Raw genomic sequence first — 9591 nt, 5'->3', positions numbered from 1 at the left:
CTGGGACAGCAAGCAGGGTGGCACAGTGATGAGTGGTACAGGGGGGTCCCTGGCCCAGAGGTGATGGGGGGAAGGTCCCTGCCTGTAGGTGACAGTGGCAATGGGGGGGCATGGCGGGGTCCCCAGCAGCAGCACGGGGGTGGCAAAGGAAGCCCCTACCCATAACCAAGAATGGCACAGTGGGGTCGGTGGCACAGAGGGGTCTCCGGCAGCAACCGGGGATGGCACAGTGGGGTGCCTGGGTTGCCTGGGGGTCCCTGCCCATGACGGGGGGGGGGGGGGGGGGGGGGGGCGGGACTCAGCTGCGTCCCTGGCCGGGGGTCGGGGGGGGTGGTACAGAGGGGTCCCCACCAGCAGCAAGGGGTTGCAAAGAGGTGGCACCGCAGGGCCCCCACCCCGGGGTTGTCGCCCTGGGGGGTCCCCACCAGCGCCACTGCCGGTCGCCGGCGGGGCTGGGAGGGGGGTGCGTGCGGCGGCGGGGGGGCGGAGCGGGCCGGGGGGGCCGGTCCTGCCGGGTGCCGCCCCGCCGGTCACGTAGCTCTGCGGCAGCGCAGCCCCATTTACCGCGGGGCCGGAGCACACCGCCCGCAGTCCGCGTCCGCCGCCGCCCGCCCTGCGCCCGGTAAGGGGGAGCCGGGGGGGGGGGCGCCCGGGGGGCGCCCGGTGACGGGAGCCGGCAGCACCGCCGAGCCTCCGGGGCGTCTTCGTGCGGCGCTGCCGGCATCCGGGGGGTCGGGCAGGGCTGGGGGGGCGCCGGGGCAGGGGGGGCGGCGGGGTAGGGGGAGCCCCGGCGCCGGGGTGTTGGGGGGTGGGAGGGTTCTGGAGGCACCCCCTGCGCTGGAGCAGCCGGAGCCCAGGCGGTGCCGGCCGGGGGGATCGCCACCCCGGGGGGCGCACCATCTCCCCCGGGCATCACCGGCCCCGCGGGGCAGCGCCAAGCCCGGGCGCCCCCAGCCCCGGGTAGTGCCGCCCCTGGGGTCTCTCCTCCCCGGGGAGCGCCATTCCCGAGGTATTCCCCCCCCTCCCAGTATCCCCAGCTCCAGGCTACCGCCACCCCCCCGCGTCCCAGCCGCTCGGGGTAGCCCCGGCCGCGGGGCAGCTCCACCGCCGGCCCCCCCGGGCCCTGCCCGCCCCCCCGGGGCTGCGCTCCCTAAGATGGCTGGGCTGGGGGCGGGCGGGCAGGCAGCAAAATGGCTGGGAGCTCCCCGGCATCCTCCACGAGGCCCTGGCCGGCCCGGGGCGAGGGCAGCTGCCTGCTGTACGCGGGGAGCCCACCCCCCTGGCTGGCAGGGCTGGGGGTCCCCAGCCCCGTGGGGTTCCCCGCAGGGTGCTGGCGGGGGGGGGTGGGTGCCACCCCGCCGGCGCGTGACTCAGCCCCCGTCTGCTTGCAGCCACCACCGCCACCATGACGCACCAATACCCCGCGCTGACGGCCGAGCAGAAGAAGGAGCTGTCGGACATCGCGCTGCGCATTGTGGCCCCCGGCAAGGGCATCCTGGCTGCCGATGAGTCCGTAGGTCAGTGTTGGGGGGCTCTGGCCCGCCACCCCTTTTCCCCACGCCGGAGGCTGATGAGGGTGCTGGGTGCCTGCAGGGAGCATGGCGAAGCGCCTCAACCAGATCGGGGTGGAGAACACGGAGGAGAACCGCCGGCTGTACCGCCAGATCCTCTTCAGTGCCGACAGCCGGGTGAAGAAATGCATTGGGGGCGTCATCTTCTTCCACGAGACCATGTACCAGAAGGCTGACGATGGTACCCCCCTTCGTCCAGATGATCAAGGACAAGGGCATCGTTGTGGGCATCAAGGTGTGGGGGGTTTCCGATGGGTTTGTGGGGTGCTGAGGGTGCTGGGAGGGTGCTGGTGGGGCTCAGCGCTGCCTTCCCCTTCTCTCCGCAGGTGGACAAGGGTGTTGTGCCGCTGGCTGGGACAGATGGGGAGACCACCACGCAGGGTAGGTGGAGCGAGCGGTGGGGTGGGGGCCGCGGGGTTTGGGGCTGTGGGGCTGACGCGCTGCCTGGCAGGACTGGACGGGCTGTCGGAGCGCTGTGCCCAGTACAAGAAGGATGGGGCTGACTTTGCCAAGTGGCGCTGCGTGCTGAAGATTAGCGACAACACCCCCTCTGCGCTCGCCATCATGGAGAACGCCAACGTCCTGGCCCGCTACGCCAGCATCTGCCAGCAGGTACGTGGCTGTGGCTTTGCCCCATGGGGTGGGCACTGACCCATAGCTGGAGTATTGACCTAAGGATCCAGGAATTGCCCTGTGGGGAAGGGCACAGATCCCTGGGGCTCAGCGTTGCCCCTGTGCCTGAGTGTCATCCCATGGGGCTGGACATCAACCCAGAGGTTAGGTAACACCTCACGTGGCTGCTCATTGATTCTCAGGACCAGGCATTGCCCCATGGAGTGGACATCACCTATGGGGTCAGGGATCAATCCACAGGGCCAGGCATTGCTACATGGGGCTGGGCATCACCCCACAAAAGTAGATATTGCTCCGTGGGGCCAAGAATTGACCCCCTCAGGCTGGGCATCACCCCATGGGGCCAGATATTACCCCACTGGGATGGGTATGACCGGCAAGGGTGGGCATTGAGCCTTGGGGCTGAGCGTCGCCCCCCAGGTCCAGGCATTGCCCCACATTGCCATGGGGCCAGAGGGATACCCAGGGATGTCCCCATGGTGGCATCTGCTTGGTGTTTGCAGAACGGCATCGTGCCCATCGTGGAGCCGGAGATCCTGCCTGATGGTGACCACGACCTCAAGCGGTGCCAGTATGTGACAGAGAAGGTGAGCGGTGGGGTGGGCAGCAGGGTGGGCACCATGCTGTGCTGTGCTGTGACGTGCCAGGGGACCCCACACTGCCTGTCTTTCCCAGGTGCTGGCAGCTGTCTACAAGGCACTGAGCGACCACCACGTCTACCTGGAGGGGACCCTGCTAAAGCCCAACATGGTGACACCTGGGCACTCCTGCCCCACCAAGTACAGCCCCGAGGAGATTGCCATGGCCACTGTCACTGCCCTGCGCCGCACCGTGCCCCCAGCCGTGCCAGGTACCGGCACCAGGATGTGGCAGGGACCAGGAGGGGGATGCCCTGTGCCCCCCGCAGTGCCATAACACAGCTCTCTGCAGGTGTCACCTTTCTGTCCGGGGGTCAGAGTGAGGAGGAGGCTTCCATCAACCTCAACGCCATCAACACGTGCCCGCTAATGCGGCCATGGGCCCTCACCTTCTCCTATGGGCGGGCACTGCAGGCGTCGGCGCTCAGTGCCTGGCGCGGGCAGCAGGACAATGCCACCGCCGCCACCGAGGAGTTTGTCAAGCGTGCAGAGGTGAGGGCGATGGCCCTCGCAGGAGAGGGGTGCTGAGGGCTGCGTCCCCTGGGGTGGCAGGGACCCCAAGGGCTGCGTCCCCTGGGGTGGTGGGGACCCCGAGGGCGGTGTCACCATGGGAAGGGGTGTACTGATGCCTGTGCCCATTGGCAGAGGGGATGCTGATGGCCATGTCCCCCAGGGTGATAGGAGACACCAAGGGCTGTGCCCCACAGGACAAGGGGTGCCAAGGACCATGATCCCCATGAAAGGGACACAGTACTGTGTCCATGGGGACAGCGAGGGCTGTGTCCCCACGGGGGAATGGGGGATGCCAAGGGCCAGGTCCCTGTGGGGTGGGCCATGTCCTCGAGGGTGCCACAGGACATCAAGAGCTTGTCCCTGTGGGAAGAGGGATGCCAAAAGCCATGTCCCCTGGGGTGGTGGGGGAGACCAAGGATTGTGCCCATTGAGATGGGGGACAGAGTGCTCTGTCCCTGTGGGAGGGGGGTGCCAAGGGCTGTGTTGTTGCAGGGGTGCAGGGGACACCGAAGGCTGTGTCCCCATGAGCTGGGGGACCCTGAAGGCGGTGTCCCCAGGGACTGGGGTCCTCGGGGGCCATACCCTCTGGGGGCCACTGATGTTTCTTTTCCCTGCAGGTAAATGGGCTGGCGGCGCTGGGCAAGTACGAGGGCAGCGGGGACGACTCGGGGGCCGCCGGGCAGTCCCTCTATGTGGCCAACCATGCCTACTGAGCCCCAGCCGGGCACCCCACCAGCCCCCGCCCTGGCCCCCTCCCCACCACTGCTCACACCCCGCTTCCACTCCAGCCACCCAGGGGAGCCGCCACGCGGGGAGGGGGAGGGGAGCGGGCCCCATGGGCTCCGCGCTGCCGCGTCTGCAGATGAGGTGGGGGGGCTGGGTTACCTAGCCCCCCGAAGGGAGGCACCCGGATGCCCCTTTGGTGGGGGGCTCTGGCCAGGCCTTGGAGGGGGGAGGCCGGGCCGCGTGGGGGGGAGGCAGGAGGGGAGGCCTGGGGGTGCCCCTGCTCAGCCGTAGCTTCGCAGTCCAGGTCGCTGCCGCCCTTGGAGCGCGTGTGTTGTGTTCGCCATGTGCACCCCGTGTACCAAATAGCCTAACAACAAATAAACGGTAGAGACAGCGCTGTGCCGCCTCCTCCCTCGCTGCGGGGCACCGGCTGCTGCCCCATCCCGGCCGCGGGTGCCGCTTGTGCTCATCCATGCAGTGAGCTGTGCCCGGTCTCAGCCCACCTGCACACAGAGGGGGCTCTGGCACCTGGGGGCGGGGGTGACTGGGCTCGCTCTATGGGCCAAGGGGCGGGTAAGGACCCGCAGTTCTCCCCCCCCAGCCCCGCCTCGTTTCCCCCCCACACCCGGCATCCCGGCCGCGGTGCTCGGAGCTGCACAGCCGCCCGCGCTGGGCACCGCTTGTCCTTCCGTGGCACTCGTAGCGGCGGTGCGGCCAAGGCCCACCTCCTCAGGGCTGGCGCCGCGCTCTGATTGGTGTTACTGCCCGCCCGTCTGCGCCGCCGCGCTCCGAACTCGATGTCCATTGGCTGTGCTAAGGGCTGGGCGCTCTGACTGGCCGGGCCGGGCATAGGCCCCGCCCCATCGGCTGGGACGGGAAGTGAAGATGGCGGCGGCGGCGGCGATAGCGGCGGATGAAGCAGGTACCGGCGGCACTCGGGTGCCCGCCCGCTCCCCCCGCCCCCGTCCCCGCTGTGCCCGGTCCCTGGGCCGGTGCTGAACGCTGTCCCCGCAGAGCGGGCGCGGGGCCGCCGGGCCGCCCTGTCTTTCGCGGCCATCGCCGTGGTGCTGGGGCTGCCGCTGTGGTGGAGAACGACCGAAACCTACCGCGCCGCCCTGCCCTACGCGGGCATCGACGGGCTGGGCCAGCTGCCGGTGAGCGTCGGGGGGCCCGGGGGGCGGCGGGACCGGGTGGGGCCCGGGCTGACGCCGCCTCTGCTCAGTTCCAGCTGGCGGTGCCCGTCGCTGTGGTCTTCGCCCCGGGGTCGGTGCCCGGGGACCTGCCGAGGCCGCTGCCCTTCAGGGACGTGCAGGAGGTGGAGATTCCCGTGAACTGTGAGAGCCCCCCGGCTGCCCGCGGCCCCCCGCTCCCCGGCTGCCCCCGCCCTTCCCCGGGGGGTCCCTGCGTGCCCGCTGTTTCTCTCCCCAGGAGGCAGCACCACAGCTCCCAGGGCCCCAAACCCACGGTCACCAGCATCATCTTGTCCGAAGGGGGACAGTGGGGACAGCAGAGTCCCCAGGGTGCTTGCAGGGAAGAGACCAGCTCCCCCCCCGGGGCTGGGTGCTGTGGCAGCCCTCGGAGGGTGGGATGTGCCCTGGGTGGTGTGGGGGTGTCCCACCTGCCAGCGTGGACTAGCTGAGGCTGTGTGCCACGCTGGGTCGCTCTGCTGAGGTTAGAGCTGGGGCCCAAAGGACCACTTGTGGCATGTGTCACCCAGGGGCTGTCTCTGTCGCTCTTGGCACCTGGCTCCTGCGAAGGGCCTGTGAGCCAGGGTTAGCGGGTTCACTCGGGTTTTCTCACCCAGCAGTGAGAAGCAGCATCACGTCCCGCTACGAGACCCTCTATCGCAGCACCACGGCTCAGGAGGAGGCAGCGCTGGATGCAGCTACCGCACAAGGTACCGGGATGAGGGACTGCAGTAGCTGGGGGAGCTCCGTGGGGGAGCAGTCCCCCCTTCCTGAGGCTAGATAGGCAGGGGACTGGGCTTTACTGCGTCTCAGGGTAGGATGGGGCTTGGAGTGAAATTCCCAACCCTGCTAATGTCTCTTATCTTCCCCAGAGGCTGATGCTGCTCTGCGCTCGCTGCAGGATGGTACGCTGGGCTCTCTGACCATGTACGTGGTCCCTGAAACTTCGTCTCTCCTGCCTCAGGTAGGGAGCAGCACCCTGCAGTGTCAGCCTTTGCGCACTTCACCCCTCCCAGATGCCCTGGGGGGCGGTGTCTGTCCCCAGGCTGTCACAGGTGGCACCGTGCTCTTCTCCCACGTGTGGGCAGGAACCAGCCCTGCTCCCAGCCCTCACCCCTGCCCCTTCCCCAGGGCATCAGCGTCTACGTGGGGAAGCACCGCAGTGCCCTGGTGAGGGCTGGGGGGGGCCTGGCTGCCCTCCGCACCCGCCTCCGGCAGCTCACGCAGGTGATGTCCTTCACGGCCAGCTCCATCGCCACTGCTCTCTCGGACCGTGTGCCTGATGGCCAGCTTGGCCTTGATGCCCGGCGGTACTTGAAATCCAGCCTGGGTATGGATGTGCACTCCAGCCCCGTTCTCTGACCCGGGGAAAGCCCCCTGTCTCAGGGGTCAGGGCTTTTTCCTACTGTCCTTCTAGTATCCCTAGATGTCTTCTGGGTAACAGACCCCAGGATCTTCCCTTTGTCCTTGGCAGGTGCTCTGGGCCAGGCTCCACACTGCGATTGCTGTGTTGGGGCACTGGTGCATGACCCCACATCGGGGAGGGCCGGGGAAGAGGGGGTCAGGTTCTGCCACTCTTGGGAGCTCTGTCATGGCCGCATGTGTGGCCTCAGTATCAACAGGTGGTGGCTGTGGTGGTGCCTCACAGGCTGTGGGTCCTTGACAGGGTATGAGATCACCTTCAGCCTGCTGAACCCCGACCCCAAGTCCCATGCTGTGGACTGGGACATCGAGGATGCTGTGGACCACTACGTGCAGCCCGTCCTGGACAAACTGAGCTTGGTGGCCAACTTCTCTGTGGACTCGCAGGTGAGGGCTGGGAGAGGCGGTGGGGAGAGCCCAGCTCAGTCCTTCCTGGGTGCCCCAGGACACGCTTCTCTGCCAGCAACGTCTTCGTGGTGTGCCTGCAGATCCTGTACTATGCCGTCTTAGGAGTGACACCACGCTTTGACAAGGAGTCCTCCAGCTTCCTTCTGAGCGCTCACAGCCTCCCACATGTCATCAACCCTGTGGAGGCCCGGCTAGGTGAGCATGAAGTCACCATGACTGGCTGTCATGGGACTGGGCTCTGCTGAGGGAGGGGGGACAGCTGTGCCTATGGCCTGTGCCCCTTCCCTCCCTGCAGTGCCATGCCCTGCCAGCCCCAGATGGGAACGAGGGTGACAGAGACCTGCTGGCCTGGCCGTCCTGCTTGGGGCTTGCTGTGGAAAGAGCCAGGCTGGGCTCTGCCCCGGCACTGCGTGCGGGCGATCTGCTCTTGCTGTCCCTGCTGGCCAGGGCAGTTCTTTGACTCTGTCCTGCTGCAGGCTCCAGCGCTGCCTCGCTCAACCCTGTGCTGAACTTCCTGCTGTACGTGCCAGAGCGTTCCCACTCCCCTCTGTACATCCAGGACAAGGACGGAGCCCCAGTGAGCACCAACGCCTTCCACAGCCCCCGCTGGGGTGGCATCATGGTACGGGAACATGGGGCGCTGGTAGCGCTCTGACAGAGTGGCGGCTCCCCCTCCCCAGCGAGTGCTGGTAGCCCTGCCAGCCCCAGGGCTCCGGCTGGGGCTCGCTGACAGGCTCTCCTGCAGGTTTACAACGTTGAAGCCCCTGCTTCCCCCCAAGCCTCCCTCCCACTGCATGTGGATGTGGACATGGTGCGAGTGATGGAGGTTTTCCTGGCCCAGCTCCGGTGAGGATGCTCTCTTCCCTCCCTGGGCCCCTGCGTGTGCTCTCTTGGCAGATGTGGAAATTGGTGGGGTCAGAGCAAGTGCTACGCATGCAGCTTGTTTGCTTCTCTGTGGGCTCTGGGAGGTAAAGGGTGGCTTTTTGTGGCCTGCAAGGTGCTGACCACTGGCCAGCACTGCTGTCTGGCCAGAGATGCTGGTATATCTCCCACCTCCTGAGGTGGGAGGCTTGGCTTGTCATGCCCTGCATCCAGGAGGCCACTGGGCATCGTTGAGCCCTGCCAGGACTGAATGCAGAGGGGAAGGGGAAGAGCAGGGACTGTGTGTGGGACTGCAGGCTTCTGATGTGGGCTGGGATCTTCCCCTCCACTCCCAGGTTACTCTTTGGGTTATCTCGGGAAGAGCTGCCCCCTGAGTTTCTGCTGGAGAGCCCAGGGAACGAGGGGCTGGCCGACTGGGAGCTGGACCGTCTGCTCTGGGCCCACACCGTGGAGAACATTGCCACCGTTTCCACCACCTTGACCTCACTGGCCCAGCTCCTGGACAAGATCGGGAACATTGTCATCAAAGATGATGTAGCCTCTGAGGTAGGGCTGGGGGACCCTGAGGGGAGGAGCAGAGGGGGCCAGGTGTTGCTGTCTGTGTGCCAGACCGTGAGCTCCTGCTGGTGTGGTACTGTGAGCGAGGCCCCCAGGCTTCTTTCTGTGGTCCCCCCCGGCCAGGGACTGACTGTTGGCATTGTTCCCACACAGGTGTACCGAGCAGTGGCTGCAGCACAGAGTGCCATGGCTAAGCTGGCCACAGGCCACCTGCACTCTGCTTTCCAGGCCAGCAAGGAAGCAGTCACTTCCTCGGAGCGAGCCTTCTTTGACCCATCTCTCCTCCACCTTCTCTACTTCCCCGATGACCAGAAATTTGCCATCTACATCCCACTTTTCCTGCCCATGGCCGTTCCCATTCTCCTCTCCCTGGCCAAGATTGTGCGGGAGGCCAGGCAACGTCAGAAGGAGCCCACCAAGCTGGACTGAGCCCATTGCGATGGTGCCTTCTCTTGGGGCTGGGGGTGTCCCCACCTTGTGCAGTATGTTGTCATGGACCCATGGCCTGAGATGACACCCCAGAACGGTGTCAGGACTGGGCCCGGCAGTTCGGTTGGGTCTGTGGTGGCCAAAATGCAGGAGTGGGAAGAGAGGCTGCTTGGAGGGGTGGGAGATGCTCTCAGTCTGGGTCCTGAGCCCTCTGCCCAGAAGGGGAGAGAGGAGGGAGGGGGCTCCCTGTGTGCACCCCGCACCTTGCTGTGTTTCAATCAAGCTGCTCTATAAATAAAGACACACCCCCACTTCCGTGGGGGGCTGATGTGGGGCTGTGTGACCCCCCTGGTGAGCTGTGTGTGGGCTGTTGCCCCCAGCCCAAGCTTGCCTGCCCTTGCCGCCCCCCCCCCCCCCCCCCCTTGCTTTATGGGGTCTGGCTCCTGCCTTAGGGGTCTTTAGTCAAAAGCGCATGTTGGGTGGGACAGTTATGGGGTGCAGCTGTTGGGGGGTGTGTGGGGGCACAGTTCTTCCTTATTGATGGGTGTGGGGGCAGAGCCTCCTGGGGCCATTCCACCCTGCTGGGTCCAGGCCCTCCCCTATATTAGCCTGAGGTTCTTGGGG

General features: G+C 66.7%; 2 protein-coding genes across 3 annotated transcripts; both read left to right on the top strand.

Moving 5' to 3' along the window:
- Positions 1 to 514: 514 nt before the first annotated feature.
- Positions 515 to 4476, top strand: ALDOC (aldolase, fructose-bisphosphate C). The gene is given in 10 exon segments (XM_040616090.1): positions 515 to 622; positions 1392 to 1517; positions 1594 to 1754; positions 1756 to 1806; positions 1898 to 1952; positions 2023 to 2183; positions 2708 to 2791; positions 2880 to 3054; positions 3135 to 3334; positions 3973 to 4476. Coding segments are annotated over 9 exon segments (1095 nt in total). The 5' UTR covers positions 515 to 622; positions 1392 to 1405; the 3' UTR covers positions 4069 to 4476.
- Positions 4477 to 4893: 417 nt separating this feature from the next.
- On the top strand, positions 4894 to 9310 carry PIGS (phosphatidylinositol glycan anchor biosynthesis class S). 2 transcript variants are annotated; one of them, XM_040616029.1, is made up of 12 exons: positions 4894 to 5003; positions 5096 to 5235; positions 5304 to 5415; positions 5889 to 5978; positions 6141 to 6232; positions 6400 to 6598; positions 6935 to 7077; positions 7179 to 7293; positions 7575 to 7720; positions 7844 to 7944; positions 8316 to 8526; positions 8692 to 9310. In XM_040616029.1, the coding sequence occupies exons 1-12, from the start codon at positions 4967 to 4969 to the stop codon at positions 8965 to 8967; spliced, it is 1662 nt and encodes a 553-aa protein (XP_040471963.1). In that variant the 5' UTR covers positions 4894 to 4966; the 3' UTR covers positions 8968 to 9310. The 2 variants fall into 2 exon arrangements, with proteins under 2 accessions (XP_040471963.1, XP_040471954.1); XM_040616020.1 differs by having other exon boundaries at positions 5886 to 5978.
- Positions 9311 to 9591: the final 281 nt, after the last annotated feature.

Source organism: Falco naumanni, chromosome 1, assembly GCF_017639655.2.
Source record: "Falco naumanni isolate bFalNau1 chromosome 1, bFalNau1.pat, whole genome shotgun sequence".
In the NCBI taxonomy this organism is placed as follows: domain Eukaryota; kingdom Metazoa; phylum Chordata; class Aves; order Falconiformes; family Falconidae; genus Falco; species Falco naumanni.
This window is presented reverse-complemented; position numbering and strand designations above follow the sequence as displayed.

What these genes read in the sequence shown, in the direction of transcription:
- PIGS (XM_040616020.1), top strand. Translation starts at nt 4,967, where the DNA reads ATGGCGGCGGCGGCGGCGATAGCGGCGGATGAAGCAG. An exon ending in GGTGGAGATTCCCGTGAACT is followed by an intron (nt 5,416 to 5,885) that starts GTGAGAGCCCCC and finishes TTTCTCACCCAG; the next exon opens with CAGTGAGAAGCAGCATCACG. An exon ending in ACTTCTCTGTGGACTCGCAG is followed by an intron (nt 7,078 to 7,178) that starts GTGAGGGCTGGG and finishes GTGTGCCTGCAG; the next exon opens with ATCCTGTACTATGCCGTCTT.